This window comes from Trematomus bernacchii, unplaced genomic scaffold (assembly GCF_902827165.1).
Source record: "Trematomus bernacchii unplaced genomic scaffold, fTreBer1.1, whole genome shotgun sequence".
In the NCBI taxonomy this organism is placed as follows: Eukaryota; Metazoa; Chordata; class Actinopteri; order Perciformes; family Nototheniidae; genus Trematomus; species Trematomus bernacchii.
In genome coordinates, this window is record NW_022987869.1 from 489,422 (window position 1) to 509,351 (window position 19,930).

General features: G+C 41.5%; 2 protein-coding genes across 2 annotated transcripts in view; one reads left to right on the plus strand and one right to left on the minus strand.

Moving 5' to 3' along the window:
- The window catches only part of gspt1l (G1 to S phase transition 1, like), a 28,440-nt gene that overhangs the window by 4,573 nt on the left and 3,937 nt on the right, over positions 1-19,930 (plus strand). The window contains exons 3-10 of the mRNA XM_034113769.1: positions 8,032-8,283; positions 16,226-16,259; positions 16,372-16,449; positions 16,719-16,899; positions 18,586-18,740; positions 19,084-19,224; positions 19,315-19,408; positions 19,832-19,912. Coding sequence (XP_033969660.1) covers positions 8,032-8,283; positions 16,226-16,259; positions 16,372-16,449; positions 16,719-16,899; positions 18,586-18,740; positions 19,084-19,224; positions 19,315-19,408; positions 19,832-19,912 — 1,016 coding nt within the window. The remainder of the gene's footprint in view (positions 1-8,031; positions 8,284-16,225; positions 16,260-16,371; positions 16,450-16,718; positions 16,900-18,585; positions 18,741-19,083; positions 19,225-19,314; positions 19,409-19,831; positions 19,913-19,930) is intronic.
- LOC117469337 (piggyBac transposable element-derived protein 4-like) lies at positions 2,373-6,217 on the minus strand. The gene is made up of 2 exons (XM_034113768.1): positions 5,467-6,217; positions 2,373-4,351 (listed from the first exon to the last, which is right to left on the minus strand). The coding sequence occupies exons 1-2, from the start codon at positions 5,592-5,594 to the stop codon at positions 2,521-2,523; spliced, it is 1,959 nt and encodes a 652-aa protein (XP_033969659.1). The 5' UTR covers positions 5,595-6,217; the 3' UTR covers positions 2,373-2,520.

Sequence of the window (19,930 nt, forward strand, 5' to 3'; positions counted from 1 at the left end):
ATTTTTGCCATAATCGAACAGCCCTACACTGTAGTGGAAAAAGTGTCACATTGTTAGATGAAAGGGAATGTTAACAGATGGCCAACCCAACCGTTACGGTACGTCCACACGGCAGCGTCGCGTTGAAGCTTGCCGGTGGGCGTGTCTGGCGTGCGACCAACAACCAATCACATTAATCTCCCGCCCCAGACACACAAGCACGCGGTTTGATTGGCTAGAGCTTGTACTGGCATATGATTTGATTGGCCGACCGTCGACGCTTCAAAAGTTGAACTTTTCTCAACTTTCGAAGCAAGCAACGGATGCAAAGCGACGCGACGGAACCACAATGCAGTTCGGCAAAGCGTGACGTCACCCCATTCAAAGTGAATGGGAAGCGTCTCCATTGAAGCATGCAACACTGCCGTGTGGACGTACCGTTACAGTGAGGCAACCTTGTCTTGTTGACAGTTCACACGTTGGCCAGGTTTCTGTAGTAGACATTTTTAATTTCCTATTTCAAAGCAAATAGTAATTTAACTATTTAAATATATTAACTAAACCCCTACAATCATCACCCAGTATCTGCCTCAAGACCTTCTCTTTAAACCTTGTATGGCATGTGGCGAACTGCCCACTGCTCTGATAAAGCCATGGACAGTTTTAAAAGTCCTCAATTCAGAAAAAGTCTCAAAGAGTAAAGTGTTCCATCGGGGTGAATGTGGGGAGCTTTTCAAAGACTCTAATGCTCCTTTTCCACCAAACCGGTTGCAGGCTAGAGCCCGATTAAGCTCTGGTTCTTCCTGTTTCCACCGCACCCGAGCCACCTTTAAGCACCGAAAACCGGTTCTTAGCTGGCCCCACTCTGCTGCCCGGCAAGAACCAAGAACCAATACTTCGCGCTTATGTCGGAGGGGGGGCGAGATTAACCTGAGCAATAACAGTTTATGGCGAGTACGGCAAATGAAAGTAACAAGCAGTAGCGCTGAGCAAAGTGACTAGAATGCAACCACACATTTGTAAAAAAAAAAACACACACACTTTATAAAGTCAGGAAACACTAATCAGGCTTAGTGTGATTCTGTTTATTTTTTACTTACTTTGAGCATCCGTTCGCTGTTATTGATCATTGTGGAGAGCAGGCAGACGTCTTCCTGTTGTTTTTGTTTATCAGCTGCTTGTGTAAGACAGTGAATACTTTACAGAGGCCGCTGCCAAGAGTTAACGGTAGACTAAACTCCGGTGGACGAGCAGCACTGCAGCGGTCGGTAAATGCCGCTGAATCACATTAATAAACAATGAACCACGGCACTCTAGAGAAAAGTATAAGGTTGAAAAGTATTTATTTATTTTAATCTAGCTTCGTATGATTAAAAGAAACACGATCGACCCAACGCAGTCCTTCGTTGTTGTTAGCGGCGTTTGGGAGAAACGTAAACGGTGATGTCATGACGCAGCACCAGTCGGGCTCTGAGCGGTGGAAACACAAGTGGTGCTACAGAGAAGAACCGGTTCAGCACCAGAAAAGCACAAGAACAGTTCTTGGACCGGATCCTGTTTGGTGGAAAAGAGGCATAAGGTCCTGTGTTTGAGTCAGGAAACTCATTAACTAAACATCATTGGTGCGTGTAAGACATTATAAAGTGCAGGACTCGATACAATATCATTTTAACCTGTTAAGCCCCGAGCCTGTTTTTCAGGTTTCAGGCTCGAAAATGACATGCCCAAAACAAATGACTACAACTTCACTTCTAAAAGGGTTATATGAATAATTTCTTTTATCAAAGCAAGGTTACATCTGTGAGTTGGATGTAGAAGTGTCAGAATCAATATAGATTTTTCTCAGTCAGAGTAAATTCAGATGGAACATAGTAAAAAAAGGTAAATTCTTACCTCCGCCTAAAGAAAACCCATTACTTATAGTGAAAACCACCCTTGGATGATGGGTTAGTAGACTAAAAGCTTTAGGAATCCAAAGTATAACATATAATAAGTACCCTGTATCAAGATTGAGGCAAAACAAGTGAAATTTGACCTTTTTAGAGAGGATTAGTAAAAAAAAGTCCAGGCGGACTAACCTTTGGGCACATTTGGGCACGTTTGGATACCATCAGTGCCATTTGACCTTTTTCAGGTACCATACCGTAAAAATCATTTTATTATCACTATAGGTATTCATTCCATCCATTCCGTGTTTTTCTATAAAAAAATTTTTTTCAATAATTTTAAAATATATATATATATATTTTTTTAAATTACATTTCTTTTTTTAATGTAAATGGTGTGTGTGTGTGTGTCTGTGTATGGACTTTTCCACAGTCCTTACATGTTTATCACCCGACTAACACTTCTAGGAAGGTTTACTTGCACAATAAAAATTAGGAAACATAGGATAAATTTGTCTCCAACAGGAGCAGATTTATTTACACAACACACTATAAAATAAAACTACACTAAAACCTAAATAAAACCACAAGCATTTGTTTTGTAAACACTCGCAAAAAAAAAAAAAGCAAAAATGTACACAAAAAGAAAAAGTGTTCAGTCAGAGGTGTGCCACGCCTTGAAGCAGTTCTTCTTTGAAGTGAGGCACAGAGGGATCAGGCACTTAGTGCAGTATATAGGTGTCTTTACCGTTTTGTTGCCAGCCTCAGAGCACCTCCTGCAGTACCTCCTGAGCGCGGTGGCATCTTCCCCATAATACGCGGGCATGCATACCTGTGATGATGGGGGGAGTGGTGGTGGTGCTGCAGGGACATCACCCCTCAACTCTGCACAAAGCTGCTCCCTGAAGGACTTCTGGGTGTGTGGGTTCATCACGTCAACCCTCATCTTGTGCAGCTCCTTGTAGAGAATGAAGCTGTTGACCACGGCAATGTCCAGAAAATGGTAAAAAAATGTCTTGTACCATTTCATGGTTTTGCGGAGAACGCTGTAGTACCCAATCAAAGCATCGGACACATCCACGCCGCCCATGCTTCTGTTGTAGTCCACCACAGCGTCAGGAACGGTAACAATCTTGGTCTGCCACACACCAGCCCGTTTCACATTCCTCCTGACAGTCTGTCCACTGAAGGCTGCATGCACTGTGGAGCACATGGTCACTTCACGGCTGTCCATCCACTTTATGAACAGGAGCTTGCTTCTCCTTATCCAACGCATATCTCCCCTTTCAGCCTTTTTCGGAAGGTCGTTCAACTCAGTCTGTGGAAAACCAACTCGATTTTTTCGAATGGTCCCACAACAGCCAATGTTTTTTGCGAACAAATCCCCAAAGAGGGCAGGGCTTGTGTAAAAGTTGTCCACAAAGAGTGTGTAGCCCCCACCGAGCAGAGGGAAAGGCAGAAGGTCGACCACGGAGGAGTAGCTGAGTCCCTGGCCTGAGAGGAACTCACTCTTCCCTGTGTACACAAAGAAGTTCCATGTGTATGCCGTGGAGGAATCCGCCAGCACAAACAGCTTGTAACCCCACTTTGTTGGCTTATTCTTCATGTATTGCTTCAAGCTTATGCGGGCTTTGGAGGCGACCATCCTTTCATCTATTGATATGTTTTGATGGGGCTGGAAATGTGCTTTGCAGGCAGCAGTGATTTCAGTGTACAGGGGCTTTATCTTGAAAAGTCTATCGTACTCTGCGGTGTTTCTTTTGCGATCATTTTCTTCGTCTTCTTTCGGGTCGCTCATGTGCAATGACCACAGGATGGCGTGGAAGCGTTGCCGGGACATCGTATCACCTGGGAATTTGAAATTATATGGAAATGATGTCCTCCAGTAGTCTGCTTGGTTGGGAACGATAACTAGGCCTGTGAAAATGACAATGGACAGGAAAATATAAAAATCCTTGAAAGTCAGCACTTTCCAAGGGTACTTCTTTCCAGCCTGCAATTGATACAGGGCCTTTGTGTTTGTGTTGGCAATGATTGTATGAACCACGGCATGGCTAAAAAATAGTTTGAAAAGCTGAAGGGGAGACCATTGTGCAGTGGTGTCCAACGCTGGCCCTGGGACCCTGGCAGGCATGAACCTCAGTGGCTCTGGTGTTTCGTCATTGTCCTCTTTGTTGTGCCACCCGAGTTCTTCCTCTGTCGTTCTGGAAGAGGAAGACCTACCTCGACCTCGGCCACGCTTTCTGAGATTTACAGCTTTTTTCGATGCTTTTCTTTTGCTGGGCAGCTCAAATGATGGTTCCGAATCAGAAGATGCAGAGGGAGGCTGAGTTAGTACAGGTGCAGACATCCGGCGACGTAGCTTGGATGTTGATGGCTCTGGGGCAACTGTATGCTGATCTGATGCACGTCGTAGCTCGGATGAGGCAGATGTTGATGGCTGTGATCCAGAAGCCATATCATACTCGTCATACTCGTCATACTCACTGTGAAAAATGTGGGAAAAACAAATCGATTACTTCACTGGCTTATTCTTTCAAAAATGTAACTCAAATCAGAAATAATTCCTCCATTTAGCGTGTGTGAAATAACAGTATATATATATATATATATATATGATATACAATACAGCTTTATTTATATACTGCCGTGTTATAGTGACGAAATACAATTAATCTATTGATAAGTGTTCACCAACACGTGTTCCCATTGTTTACAACAAAACGGCATCGATTTCGCGTACAGTAGGCCTATAGACTGCATTGATATACAATACAGCTTTATTTATATACTGCCGTGTTATAGTGACGAAATACAATTAATCTATTGATACGTGTTCACCAACACTGTGGGAAAAACAAATCGATTACTTCACTGGCTTATTCTTTCAAAAATGTAACTCAAATCAGAAATAATTCCTCCATTTAGCGTGTGTGAAATAACAATATATATATATATATATATATATATATATATATATATATATATATATATATATATATATATATATATATATATGTATGATATACAATACAGCTTTATTTATATACTGCCGTGTTATAGTGACGAAATACAATTAATCTATTGATACGTGTTCACCAACACTGTGGGAAAAACAAATCGATTACTTCACTGGCTTATTCTTTCAAAAATGTAACTCAAATCAGAAATAATTCCTCCATTTAGCGTGTGTGAAATAACAGTATATATATATATATATATATATATGATATACAATACAGCTTTATTTATATACTGCCGTGTTATAGTGACGAAATACAATTAATCTATTGATAAGTGTTCACCAACACGTGTTCCCATTGTTTACAACAAAACGGCATCCATTTCGCGTACAGTAGGCCTATAGACTGCGTTGATATACAATACAGCTTTATTTATATACTGTTTTAATTAATAATTTATTTATTTATAATTAATCTATTGATGCGTGTTCAACAACACGCATCTTCCCATTGTTTTTCGACTCTCAGAACGATTACGCGAGAACAAAGCGGCGTCCATTTTTTCTTTTGCGAGTGTGGAATTACTATAGATTACACCAAATACATAACTAATAGACACAAACAGAGAGAGTACATACCTTTCCCGAAGTTCATAATCCGGGTCTGATTGTGGCAAATCAAGTAAATCCTCATCTTCTGACGGAGAGTCAGCGAACACCATTTCCACGGCATCTTCAAGCTTGTACAGCCTCTTTCTGGGTGGCATTATTTGCTCAAATAAGTCCTAAAAGCAAATAAATCCTTGTCCTTGTCCTTATATATAATAATAATATTATGTTATGCTGTCGTCTCGGTTTTCTCTGTTGTCTCCGTGTTCTCTGTTCACTGTGTTCGTCGCTTCGTTCGTTTGCTCCTCCGGTGCTGCTGGCGGTGCTGCTGCTGCTGCGTCGTCTGCGTAATGTGGCTGGAGCTGGCATAATTTATGTTACGCAGGATCGTAACTCTGGAACCCATTGGTCGATTTGGGTGATTGACACCTTTTTTGAAACTTTAGAGCCAATAGGATCGAGCTGCAGTTAGTAAAACCGGCTAAACAACTACGTGGAGGAGGGGGAGCTGTGCGTATACCTCGTGGGAGACAGCATCAGTGCCGGACTGCAAAACTTTATACCTACTCTGCTGCCATGAATGTAATGATAGATTATCAGGACCAATTCTAAAAGGACTAAGAGACTTTGGATTAACCTTGAGCAGCGTTTTTATTCCCTTGAACACGACTTTTGATCACAAAACAGCAACGGTAAGACAAAATTATTGTTACGGTTTTGAAAACTGTTGTTCTTTTCTTGCTCTGTTCTGGCTGCTAGCTCAGTGAGTTTGTGTCCTCCAGTGATGATACTTATATCAAAATAATCAGTGGAGTATCAGCTTTCAGATTGTGTGTAGTTTGTGCAGATAATATGAAGGTATAAAGATCGTTTTTGCTAGTTAGCACCGGAAGTAGCATTTGCCCGTTTTGGCTAAGGGCTAATGCTAACGCTTCTTGTGAGACTTGTGTTTTGTTTCGGTAAAAATGGCTTGTATCGTCAGGTAGCTGAGTTTTTTCCCGTTTATTGAGTATAAGACATTCATAGGTTTTTAAATATTAAGAAGCCCCCAGACGCTGTCTCCTGCCGTGACGCGTTTTTCCGCCCGGTACCGGGGGGGCGGAGCGTAACAGGTTAACCTGTTAAACCCGAGCCTGTTTTCCAGGTCTCAGGCTCGAAAATAACATTCCCAGAACAAATGACTATAACTTCACTTCTAAAAGGGGAAAATTAATCATCTTTTTTCAATGATAAACCTGTGAGTTGGATGTAGAAGAGTCAGAATCAATATAGATTTTTTTTATTTTAAAGTAAATTCAGATTGAACATAGTAAAAAATGTAAATTATTGTGTCCGTCCAAAAGAAACCAATTACTTATAGTGAAAACCACCCTTGAATGATTGGATAGTAGACTAAAAGCTTTAGGAATCCAAACTATAACGTATAAGTACCCTGTATCAAGATTGATGCAAAACAAGTGACATTTGACCTTTTTAGAGAGATTTAGCAAAATAAACCCACTTCTGGGGTCATTTGGGTGGATTTTCCATATATCTGGCCCCCCTTGGTCGATTTTGATGATTGACATCTCTTTTTAACCGCCAAATGAACATATAAACCTTGCGACAGTAGAATCATACATTTACACCTTTTTAAGAAACTATAAGCTGGAAAACGTAACATATTATCCAATGACAGTAGACATGCAGTCTACAGTGTTAACCACAGAATTGTATTCGATTTGTGGGGGCACCGCAGAAATTGACACCAGCCAATGAGATTTCGTTTTTTGGTTTAAGACCCCTTTGTACTTTCACGATTTGTTACAAAGGAAATGACTATATTTGGATCTGATGAGATTGTGCAGGAGAGACGGAGCTTTCCAACGATACCTCTGATTACATGGTCCAGGTACATAGGTGGTACTTTATGTTACGTTAGAATGCTAACTTTTGGTGAATTTAGGAGGAATCTACAGACGCAAATAGACAAACTATAGTTAAATAAACACCTAAATGTGTATTTTGTACGTTTTCCTTCCAAAAGCCTGAAAGAAAACATCTTATGGGATCAAAATAGCACAAAATCTCAAAATTGACCAGTGCATTTTTTTTGCCTGCCGTGTCTCGCCTTAATGAGTGAGACACACCGGAGTTGAGGATCTGTGGGGTTTGTATGTCGATGTATGGGAAACGCTGTTATTTGTATTACTATTGACAATTCACGTGGTGTGGGGGTCGCCAGTCTCTGGCACTGTGATTTTGGGGGTCGGGGGCTGAAAAGTTTGGGAACCCCTGCTCTAACGACGCACCACTCTTTTGTGTTTTAAATTCAGGAGCCCATTTAACAATTTTCACTAAAAAGGATTCTTCTTTTTTTTTTTTTTGTGAAAGTTCACTGCACCGGTAACTTCTGTGTATCAATTAGGATATTATAATTTGTTACCCCCTAAGAGGAAAATCCACTGCTTATTATTGATATTCAGATCTGTGTTTGTATAATTCTTCTTTGATCATTTAAAAAGTGTAAAACATGAGGTTTGTGTATATTGAACTCAGCTGAGTCGTTTTAGGTAGCTCTCAAACAGGTTTTAAATGTTGTGTTTGACTGGGCAGCTCCTGTGGAAAACGGAGACTCAGAGATGACCACAGAGGAGCCGTGGGACCAGAAAGAGGCGGAGCCAAATGAGGAGGTGCCGGGAGGCGACTCCTGTGGGGACCGGGGCCCTTCGGAGGAGGCTGTGACGGAGGAGGTCGCTCCGGAGATCATTGAGGAGGAGGAGGAAGCACCAGCACCCAAAGTCCCCCCCACACAGCCCGACGCCCCGAAGAAGGAACACGTCAACGTTGTGTTCATCGGACACGTAGGTCAGTCCATACACCGCTCCACTGAAGTGAGGGGGGGGGGGCAATAATTCAGGCTATAAAGTGCTGACAATGGATGATGAAAATAACAAATTAAATGCAATCTTTGCTAAAGACAGGGTTCGTACGGGTGCTGGAAATCCTTGAAAATGCTTGAAATTGTACGAGGTGTTGTCAAGGTTTGAAAAGTGCTTGAATTTGGGATAAAGTGCTTGAAATTGTAAATGCTTTACTTCGCATTTTAGATTAAAAGAAAATAAAGAAGTCGGAGCGCGCTTAATTGCTTCGCTTTTACATAAAACAGCTCCGCTCCGGCCTTCCCGCGCTATGCGCGTGACCTGCAAGTGTTTTTCTTACGTATGACCTGGGCATTCTGATGAGAGTGATAGATGACAGTATGCCAGGAGGTTACAGTTTCAACGAGCGTTGGCTAGCAGAAGACAAATACAAGCCATGGTTAAGACGAGGGTCAATCCCACGAGTAGCCTCCTGCAAAGTTTGCAAAAAATAACGATGGGAGAGTCTGCGCTGACGAGCCACATGAAAGGTACGCCGTAGTAGAGCATTTTAGATTAGGCTAACGTTGCATGTTACGTTTGTTTAAGCTAACGTTAGCAAGCTGAATAGCGAACTCGATGAGGGATAATAATAATTGCAGGGGACAATCATTTCAGAGGAGCGTACCTATGTTATGTTACATTCGCCATCCTGTGGTGTTCAGAGGATGAAGCACTCACTGTTGTAATTCAACCCAGTCTCACGGCATTTCGTGTTATAGTCACGAAATATAATCTATTGATTCGACACAGAGCGATTTTAAAAGCAATGTATTTCTACTGGTAGTATGTTTCGTGCCTAAACCAAATGTGACTTGCTCTATCGAAATCAGTCACATTGACCCGAAGACACATTTTTGTTTGTATTACTGGTCTGGGGGAAGCTCGCGAGTGTGTGTTTGTGTATTTTTGCGTTTGTGTACCGGGGAAACACTCACAAGAAACACCTGCTGTTGTTATGCCTGCTGTGATGTCAAGTTACTCCGTTCTCCGCTTGTAATTATGCCGTTACAAGCTTCAAAGTTGTATTTATCATCTGAATTTGCCGAAACAAGTTTAATATTCTAAAAGCCAAGACTTTGTTTATTTGAAAACAGATGAAAACAAACTGTCCCGTACCCTGCCGTGTTATCTATGATTACTATACGCCTTTACTGGCAGGGTGCGGGTTGAGAGGTGCCTCTTCTTCCCTTTACAAGCTTCAAAAATGTATTTATCATGAGATTTTGGCAATAACAGTTTCATATTCTGAAAGCCAAGACTTTGTTTATTTAAAATCAAACAAAACACCCGAACCCTGAAAAACTAATTTTTTTACACAAATCCACGTTTATTTTTTAAATGAGCCGTTGCAACTTTTGACTGATTTCGATAGAGCGGGTCACAAATAATAACTATTAGAAAGGAAAAAAATATATACAGATTTCAGTATTCTGAGGCTCCGAGCCCCATTTCTTTTCCTCACAGACGGCAAAAAAAGCCCGACATTATACAATTTAAAATAAAAACAATAATCATGGCTTGATATTGAATAAGAACATGTTTTTATGAACCCCACTGCTTCCGGTCTTCCAAAACCCGACCGGACAAAAAGACGCAGGCACGAAACACATTACCAATAGAAATACATTGCTTTTAAAATCGTTCTGTGTGACACGAAAAAAAAGGGGGAAATCGTGTTGGTGAACACGAATCAATAGATTACATTTATTTCGTGAAAATATAGTTAAAGTAGCCACAGTAAAAGTAGTCATTGTGCAGATTGGTCCATTTCAGAATAATATATATGATATGTTTTATAATGAGTGATCATGAAAGTGTTCTCAAAGCTGGTAAAGGTGCAGCTAGTTTGAATGACTTTATATACTGCAGGGTAGCTTGTGGATTTACTCCAGGTGGAACTAAAGTCTGATTTAACACTTGATTATATTTCACATCATTAATCCACATCTGTAAAGTAACTAAAGGTATTAAATACATGTAGTGGAGGAAAAGTACACCATTTACCTCTGACTTATGTTTACTGCCAAGCTAAAAGTACCTCAAAAATAGTCATCAATAATGTATTGAAAAGTTATTTGGCTGATTGTTTTATATTGGCTCAGCCAGGTTATATGGGATGCCCAGTCTACGTACAGATGGGTCACTCATTTTGAAATATTAAACTTAGTTTTCTTTTCTTTAATTTTTCATCCTCATGTAGAATGCTATTACGAAACACACATTTGGTTGTTTATAGCATAAAGAACATCTGATTTAATGTGAGGTAGGGAAATAATCATTTGAGTATAAGTATGTGTATATAAATATGTAATTTACAACAGCTGTAAGATGCTTGAAAATGCACCTTGAAAATGCTTGAAGTGTGCTTGAATTTGACTTTGGAAAAGGTGTAAGAACCCTGTATAGAGATCGGGGGGCCTAACTAACACAAATGTCTAGCCTTATGTCTAATTGTGGTGGATATATTTCATCTTTTTACCTGCTAAAGGGATGTTGAAAACATTTACATCACTCTCTGCAGTCACTCATAACGTTTTGTTTTTCAATAAAATCATATATTCATGAAATCTTATATTGATATATCATGACATACAATAACAACAATATTTCCAAAAAAATTAAGTTTGTAAAACAAGCACGTACTCATTCATCAAGAAATATTTTAAAGGAATATCATTTGAGATTGCGCTTTGGTTATTGCATCACTTTATGTGTCTGTGTGTAAACAGTCAGTGAACAACTGGAAATATTTCGTAAAACGTGTCATTTTCACTTAAGATATTAAATATATAAGAAAATACTTATGTTAATAAATCAAATGTTACTTTAAGCATTGCTGTTCATCAAACTGTAGGAACCAATTTAAGCATTGCGTCCTCTGCAGGTGTTCACAAGCCATTGTAAAGAACAGAAACAATGTCCTGACGTGTCCCTCAGACTGGACTCTTTCGGCAGCTGCCATGTTTATGTTCCATGTCCTTGTTTTGTGTTTACACAGCTGTGTGGTTTGCAGTCACTGTGTGTGTCACCAGCTGACACATTACCCTCCACCTTCACACTGTCTGTGACGTAGCCCCGACAGTCTGGAGTCATTATGGCCTGTTATCACTCAGCAAAACTGTTGTTTTCTGGGGGCTAACTCAAGAAGTTCAGGAACTCCCTGCTCATCCTACATCACAGACAAGGTTCAAGGTTCTTTATTTAGTCATACGAACATAGCTACAATGTAGTTATGCCGATTAAATTCTTAGGTCACAGGCTTCTCCAACAGAGCAACACAAAACACAGATAAACAGACAAATATAGTGCAAGTAAATAGTAAATACAAAAAGAAAAATAGTTTAAAAAAGTGAAATAGTGCAATAACAGTCTACATGCAAGTTATTGGAATATGATATATTAGGTAAATAGATAAATAATTTCTAAGTAGTTCAATCATTTTAAAGTAGCAGCCAGATGAATATTGTGGATGTTGTTTCAACAGTTCAGGTGTTTAACCTGTTAACCCCCGAGCCTGTTTTCCAGGTCTCAGGCTCGAAAATGACATTTCCAGAACAAATGACCATAACTACACTTCTAAAAGGGGAAAATTAATAATCTTTTTTCTCAAAGTAATGATAAACCTGTGAGTTGGATGTAGAGAAGTCAGAATCAATATAGATGTGTTTTATTTTAAAGAAAATTCAGATTGAACATAGTAAAAAAACTGTAAATTATAGTGTCCGTCCAAAAAATATTTTTTACTTCTAGTGAAAACTACCCTTGGATGATGGTAAGGTAGACTAAAAGCTTTAGGAATCCAAAGTACAACATATAAGTACCCTGTATCAAGATTGATGCAAAACAAGTGACATTTTACCTTTTTTTTTAGAGCGATATAGCAACAAAAAAAACACTTCTGGGGTCATTTGGGTGGATTTGACCTATCTCTGGCCCCCCTTGGTCGATTTTGATGATTGACATCTCTTTTTAACCGTCAGAGCCAATGGAATCGAGGGAAAGTTCCTCACACACACACAGGTTACCAAATAAGGAGTGAGATTGACGCGTAGCCAAAACCGGAGCTGCGACACACTGGTGGCTACCATTAGCAGCTAATTGTTATTCTCCGATCTTTGCATAAAAATTGAATTATGGATTATCAATAATTTTTTCAAAGTGACACACATTGGATTAACCTTCAGCCGCGTTTTTTCTCGTTTTAATGATATTGAACACGACTTTTGATCAGAATAACAGCTAAGGTGAGCATATCTCCGTGTTTTGCTACCTAAAGCTGCGTCGTGTGTTGTCTGTATTTGCTTCCCCTGTCACGAGTTCTGATCGCTCAGTGATGATACTTATATTTCTATAATCTGTGGAATCTCAGGATGTTAGCTAAACTTGTTTGTGCAGATCCATTAAGTATATCGATCGGTATAGCTAGAGTTCTGTAATAACGGCATTAAGATTTTTTCGCTCAGGGCAGATTCAGAGGCTCAGCGTTAGTCTTGTGTTTTTCTTTGCTAAAAATGGTTCATATCCTCAGTTAGCTGAGTTTCTTCCCGTTACATGGATATGAAACATTCATAGTTTATTAAATATTAAGAAGCCCTCAGACGCTGTTTCCTGCAGATGAGGCGGGGGGATGGGGTTCAACAGGTTGGGGTTCAACAGGTTAACAGATGTTGTCTTATTGCCTGTGGAATGTAACTGTCCCTGAGTCTGGTGGTTTTAGACCGGATGCTGCGGTAGCGCCTACCAGACGGCAGCAGACTGAACAGTTTGTGGCTGGGGTGATGGGGGCTTTTATAATCCTGAGGGCTTTCTTCCTGAGCCGCTGGGAGTAAAGGTCCTCCATGGATGGCAGCTCCGTCCTGGTGATGTTCTGTGCAGTTTTCACCACCTTCTGTAAAGCCTTACGGTCGAGGGCGGTGCAGCTGCCGTACCAGGCCGTGATGCAGCCAGTCAGGATACTCTCTATGGTGCACCTGTAGAAGGTCAGGATACTCTCTATGGTGCACCTGTAGAAGGTCAGGATACTCTCTATGGTGCACCTGTAGAAGTTGCAGAGTATCCTGGAGTCCATGTTGAACCTCCTCAGCCTGCGGAGGAAGAAGAGCCACTGTCGAGCTTTTTTGGTGATGGTGGTAGTGTGAAGAGTCCATGGGTGTTTCTCAATGTCGAGTACGCTTGCTTGGTAGCACATGTCTTCCGAGTCACTTGCTTCAGAAGCGAGGCAAGCATACTTCCTGGCATTCGGAAAACGAAGAGTGGAACAGGCGAGCAAGTGTGCAGGTGTGCGTCATATGAGAGGCCCCGCATTACATTTTTTGCAACAGATTTTGGGGAAAGTGGTCCGTGCGCAAAGCATTGTGGGGATTTTAAGACCAGAGTCTACTAGGGCTGTCCCGAATACCATTTTTCGGGCTCCTGATATACGGTAGTAATCAGCAGCGAATATTCGGCCCGGGAGGAGGGGGGGCGGCGGCGGCGTAGTAATCAGCAGCAAAGCGCTTCAACACGTGTATTTCGGTGTATTCACGGCATTCATTTTGTTATTCTACAGTATTGTTGTTTTATAGTTATTTGTTAATGTAACCCAATTTGTGTTCTTTGAAATTGAAAAGGATATCGCATTGTGTTTGTTACTTTCGTTGCAGTTGTATGTCTTAAGTGTAATTTGGCTTGGCTTCCTATTTATGGCCATGCTTTTATTTTGAAGGAGAGTTAGCGCAGTTGACAGAAAGTTGTTCTTGCTTTGGAAACAACGTGACGGAGATTAACGGAGAAAAGTAATATCTACATATAAAGACGGAGAAAGTAAACGATAACGTTTATGGTTAAGTGTTAGCACCCCCCGAAGAGGCACAAGCTCTTACGTTGATATTGGAGATTTCAATCAATTCAATTTGAAAATAAAACAGGGAAAAAACAAACAAAACGAATATCCGAATAACGAAATTGCAACCCGAATAGGACTCCAACGAACGAATATTCGGATATTCGGGTACAGCCCTAGAGTCTACGCATGTGCAGCCTCGAAATTTCTCCAAACGAAGTGCGCCGGGCTCGGTAGAATTCCAAGTATGCTGGACATTGGAACAGTCCTTCGGCGGCACTCGATGACGTAGTATGCTTGAAATAGTGGCTCTGGAGCAGCTTTACTCGAGATTGAGAAACACCCTGTGTCAGGTCCTCAGTGATGTGGACACCGAGGAACCTGAAGCTGCTGACTCTCTCCACCGTAGTCCCATTGATGGGCGATGGGGGCGTGTCCCTCTCTCGGCTGCTTCCTGTAATCCACAATCAGCTCCTTGGTTTTGCTGACGTTGAGATGGAGGTTGTTATCCTGGCACCAAGATGTCAGGTTTTCGACCTCTTCTCACAACGCCGTCTCATCGCCGTCGGTGATCTGGCTGATGACGGTCGTGTCATCAGCAAACTTCACGATTTGAGCGGCTCTGGTGTTGAGGATCAGGGTGGAGGATGTGATGTTTCCCACCCGTACTGCCTGGGGTCTGCCCGTCAGGAAGTTCAGGATCCAGTCACAGAGGGCGCTGTTGAGCCCGAGGTCTCTGAGCTTGATGACCAGCTTGGAGGGCACAATGGTGTTGAAAGCTGAACTGTAGTCAATGAACAGCATTCTCACATATGTGTTCCTCTGGTCCAGGTGTGAGAGGGCAGTGTGGATGGTGAGGGCTATGGCGTCGTCTGTGGACCTGTTTGCTCTGTAGGCAAACTGCAGGGGGTCCAGAGAGTCAGGGAGGGAGGAGGTGATGAAGGTTTTGACTAACCGCTCAAAGCACTTCATTATGATGGAAGTGAGTGCTACTGGGCGGTAGTCGTTGGGGCGTTGATTAGGGATTGTTCGTACAGAAACCTTGTGTACCACGTCATCGATGCATTTCCCAATGTAGCAGATGACCGTGTCCGCATGTGTGTTGATGTTGTCGTCAAACACACCCCACTCCGTAGATGCAAAGCAATCCTGCAGTGCTGAATCTGACTCCTCACTCAATCATTGTAGTGTCATTAGGCGCTTTCACACCAAGTACTTTGCCGTACTTAGTTCTGATGAACTAAAGAGCAGATCGCGTTCACACCGGGATAAGTCCCTGAGGGAGGATTAGGCAAATGAAGCTGCTTACGTCACTTCTTCTTCTTCTTCTGCTTTGGGTTTACTGGCAGGCCGCAAACAAGTTCACGGCATATACTGCCACCCGAAGTTCCCCGGCCGGCAGAAGAAGACGAAGTGACGCCAGCGGCTCATTTGCGTAATCTTCCCTCAGGGAACTTATTCCGGTGTGAACGCGATCTGTACTAAGTGCCCTGGGGTAATAAGTGCCGGGGCACTAAGTACGGCAAAGTACTTGGTGTGAACACGGCTAATGTCCCAGTATATGTCCTCTAAACCAGGGGTGTCAAACTCAATTTCATCGCGGGCCACATTCGCATAAAGGTTGCACTCAAAGGGCCGGTTGTAACTATATAATATATATATATATATATATATATATATATATATATATATATATATATATATATATATATATATATATATATATATATATAAAATAATGTATTATATTACATTATTGCCTCTGAATTGGATTATTATCGGATAGGATAATAACTTGGTATTTAAATACGTCTGAAAGCAGAAGTCCAGGGCAAATAATTACAAGTCTCTTCAGTGCGCATGTCACAAAACAAGATGCATTGTGGGACATGTAGTTTATGGGCAACCTGCTTCTGTAAAGTGGCATGTAACCGTATAATAAACGTATTATATTCTTTGCAAGCTCTTGCGGGGCCACATAAAATGAAGTCGTGGGCTGGATTTTGCCCCCGGGCCTTGAGTTTGAGACCCCTGCTCTAAACCCACTCTGCTTGTTCTTCTACAGATGCTGGCAAGTCCACCATTGGCGGACAAATCATGTGAGTCGTGGTCTTCCTTTTTTTGGTTCATCGCCTTTTCTTATATTGAGCAGAGTTTCTTTCAACACAACAGAGCTTTGACCTTTTGTATATTTCTCTGTTGTCCTCACAGGTATCTGACAGGCATGGTAGAAAAGAGAACCTTGGAGAAGTACGAGAGAGAAGCCAAGGAGAAGAACAGGGAAACCTGGTGAGTGGCTCCCTGCTGTCTGAACCATCAGGCTCTTGTATTGTTTCTTCAACATGGAAATATACTCTATGCTGAAATAAAATGTGAACGCCAACTAGGTATACTTAAGATTTGATTGTTAATTGTTATTTTTCAGCCATGTGTACAGCTAGCTGTTAGCTCATCTTTGGTGTTCATTATAGATATATCCATAATATTGTGTACATGACAAACTTTAGAAATCATCTCCGGTTTCCCACATGTGACCAAATCACTTTTCTGTCTCCAAGGTATCTGTCCTGGGCTTTAGACACCAACCAAGAGGAGAGGGACAAAGGAAAGACGGTGGAGGTGGGCCGAGCGTACTTTGAGACGGACAAAAAGCACTTTACCATCCTAGACGCTCCAGGCCACAAAAGCTTTGTCCCCAACATGATTGGAGGAGCGTCACAGGCCGACCTTGCTGTTCTGGTGAGTTCACAGGAGGACCACATGTTGGAACATCACAGCAAAACCTGGCTTGTAGCCTTTTTCTACCCAGGAGTGTTGGGCTGCGGTTGAATAGTCATTGAAGTGTCATCCATTATGAGAGCTGTTCAAATTCCCTGAATGATAAATATAACAGCACTAAGGAGTGGTGCAGGAGATGAAGCATTGAAGCACCTTTCCTGCTTCCTTTCTCATCTCCTTTAGCATGGGAAACTCTGGAACAACATTACCAAAGAAAAGTAGATACAACTGTCTCACAATTCCTTTCAGCAGGAACATTCAAATAGACACACAATTCAACCATCAATCAGCCTTCACTGTTTAATTGACACTCTTGAAAAATGAAATCCACAATTTTTAACCTGTTGAAGCGTCATCTGCAGGAAACAGCGTCTGAGGGCTTCTTAATATTTAATAAACTATGAATGTTTTATATCCATGTAACGGGAAGAAACTCAGCTAACTGATAATTTTTATTTATTTTTGCAAAAAAAAACACAAAGCTAACGCCAAGCCTCTGAATTAGCTGCGAGCGAAAAAATCTTAAGGCTGTTATTACAGAACTCTAGCTATACCGATCAATATACTTATTGGATCTGCACAAACAAGCTTAGATAACATCCTGAGATTCCACAGATTATAGAAATATAATCACTGAGCGATCAGAACTCGTGACAGGGGAAGCAAATACAGACAACACACAACGTAGCTTTAGGTAGCAAAACACGGAGATATGCTCACCTTAACTGTTATTCTGATCAAAAGTCGTGTTCAATGGCATTAAAACGAGAAAAAACGCGACTGAAGGTTAATCCATAGGTTATAGCAATGTGTCTGTCACTTTGAAAAAATGATTGATAATCCATAATTCCATTTTTATGCAAAAATCGGAGAAGAAAAATTAGCTGCTAATGGTAGCCACCAGAGGTTAGCGCAGCTTCCGGTTTTTCTCTGCGTCTCTCACTCCTTATTTGGTAACCTGGTATTTGGTAACCTTTCCCTCGATTCCATTGGCTCTAGCGGTTAAAAAGAGATGTCAATCATCAAAATCGACCAAGGGGGGCCAGAGATATGGAAAATGACCCCAGAAGTGTTTTTTCTTTGCTAAACCTCTCTAATAAGGTCAAATGTCACTTGTTTTGCATCAATCTTGATACAGGGTACTTATATGTTGTACTTTGGATTCCTAAAGCTTTTAGTCTACTAACCCATCATCCAAGGGTAGTTTTCACTATAAGTAAAACAGAATTTTTGGACGGACACTATCATTTACAGTTTTTTACTATGTTCAATCTGAATTTTCTTTAAAATAAAAAACATCTATATTGATTCTGACTTTTCTACATCCAACTCACAGGTTTATCATTACTTTGAGAATAAAGATTATTAATTTAACCCTTTTAGAAGGGAAGATATGGTCATTTGTTCTGGGAATGTCATTTTCGAGCCTGAAACCTGAAAAACAGGCTTGGGGTCTAACAGGTTAAGAGGATTGTTTTTGGTTTGTACACAGATCCTGTAGCTCATGTAGTTTATCACTGAATGTGTCTGACAAATAAAGCTGCTGAGATAAATAACTGAAAAAAAGAGTCACATACATGCAGTTTGATTATCTCCATGCTGCTCTGAAAACAGAACCACTAACCAAATGAATGTGTTGTCCCTCAGGTGATCTCTGCCAGGAAAGGAGAGTTTGAAACTGGTTTTGAGAAGGGTGGGCAGACGCGGGAGCACGCCATGTTAGCCAAAACGGCAGGGGTCAGGCACCTGATCGTACTGGTGAATAAAATGGACGACCCTACAGTCAACTGGAGCCTGGAGAGGTGGGCACATGGAGAAAAACACATTTCTCAAGTAGCTCTTAGTTCATGATTTTATTGGGGTTTTAGGCTAACCATGGAAGTTAGCATCGCAAGTTTACCCTCAACTTAAAGCAATGGGAACGGGAAGTGGTAAAATGCTAACTCACTTCTGACATTTATGACTCATTCCTGCACCACTCTGTAGAGGTGCTCTAATATTTTTCCCCCATTTTGTATGCTCACGGCCATATGGAGAAGTGTTGACAGTTACTCTGGATCTATGTCACACACACACACAGTCTGTTGCCCTCTGTGTTCTCTTCCTGTGACGATGTTGACATGGCTCCTGTTGTTGCTCCCTCAGATATGAGGAGTGTAAGGAGAAACTAGTGCCATTTTTGAAGAAGGTGGGCTTCAACCCAAAAAAAGACATTCACTTCATGCCGTGCTCTGGACTCACAGGGGCCAACCTGAAAGAGCCCACTGACATGTGCTCCTGGTACATGTGAGTCCACTCTCTACTTTGGAAATTCTTACTTTATTGACTGAAGGTTTTTTTTTTTACTAACTGCTTTTTATATTTGATGTTTTTCAGAGGGTTACCATTCATTCCACAATTGGACAGTTTGCCAAGTTTTAACAGATCCACTGATGGGCCAGTCAGGTTGCCCATCGTAGACAAATACAAGGTAAGAATGAAGGAGGAGGAGGAAGCACCAGCACCCAAAGCTCTTGAACTGTAACGCCATGTTATGCATGCCCACTGCACCTCGCGGGAGCGCGCACAGCGTAAAGCATAAACTCAGACATTTCAATGATTTGTACGGCAAAGTTAGGTTTGGAAACGATATCATTTCCTTTTTGACGGGCATGCATAACACGGAATAACACCGGAGCCTCGCTGCAGGGAAACTTTGGCGCTGTTCTGGGTTTGTTCTAATCTGTCAAAATGACAGACTGCTTTCGGATTTTTCCGTCATAGACGGAAAATAATCCGTTAACGCGACCAACACTGCTCCTGTGACTGAGCTCTGTAGCAAACTCACTTCCTGTCTGTGATGTAAAGCATGTTTCCTCTCTCTGTAACACTCTTCTCCCTTCTGTCTCCTCAGGACATGGGCACTGTGATTCTGGGCAAACTGGAGTCGGGCTGCATCAGTAAAGCACAGCAGCTCGTCATGATGCCAAACAGGGTGAGATATCCCACAAGC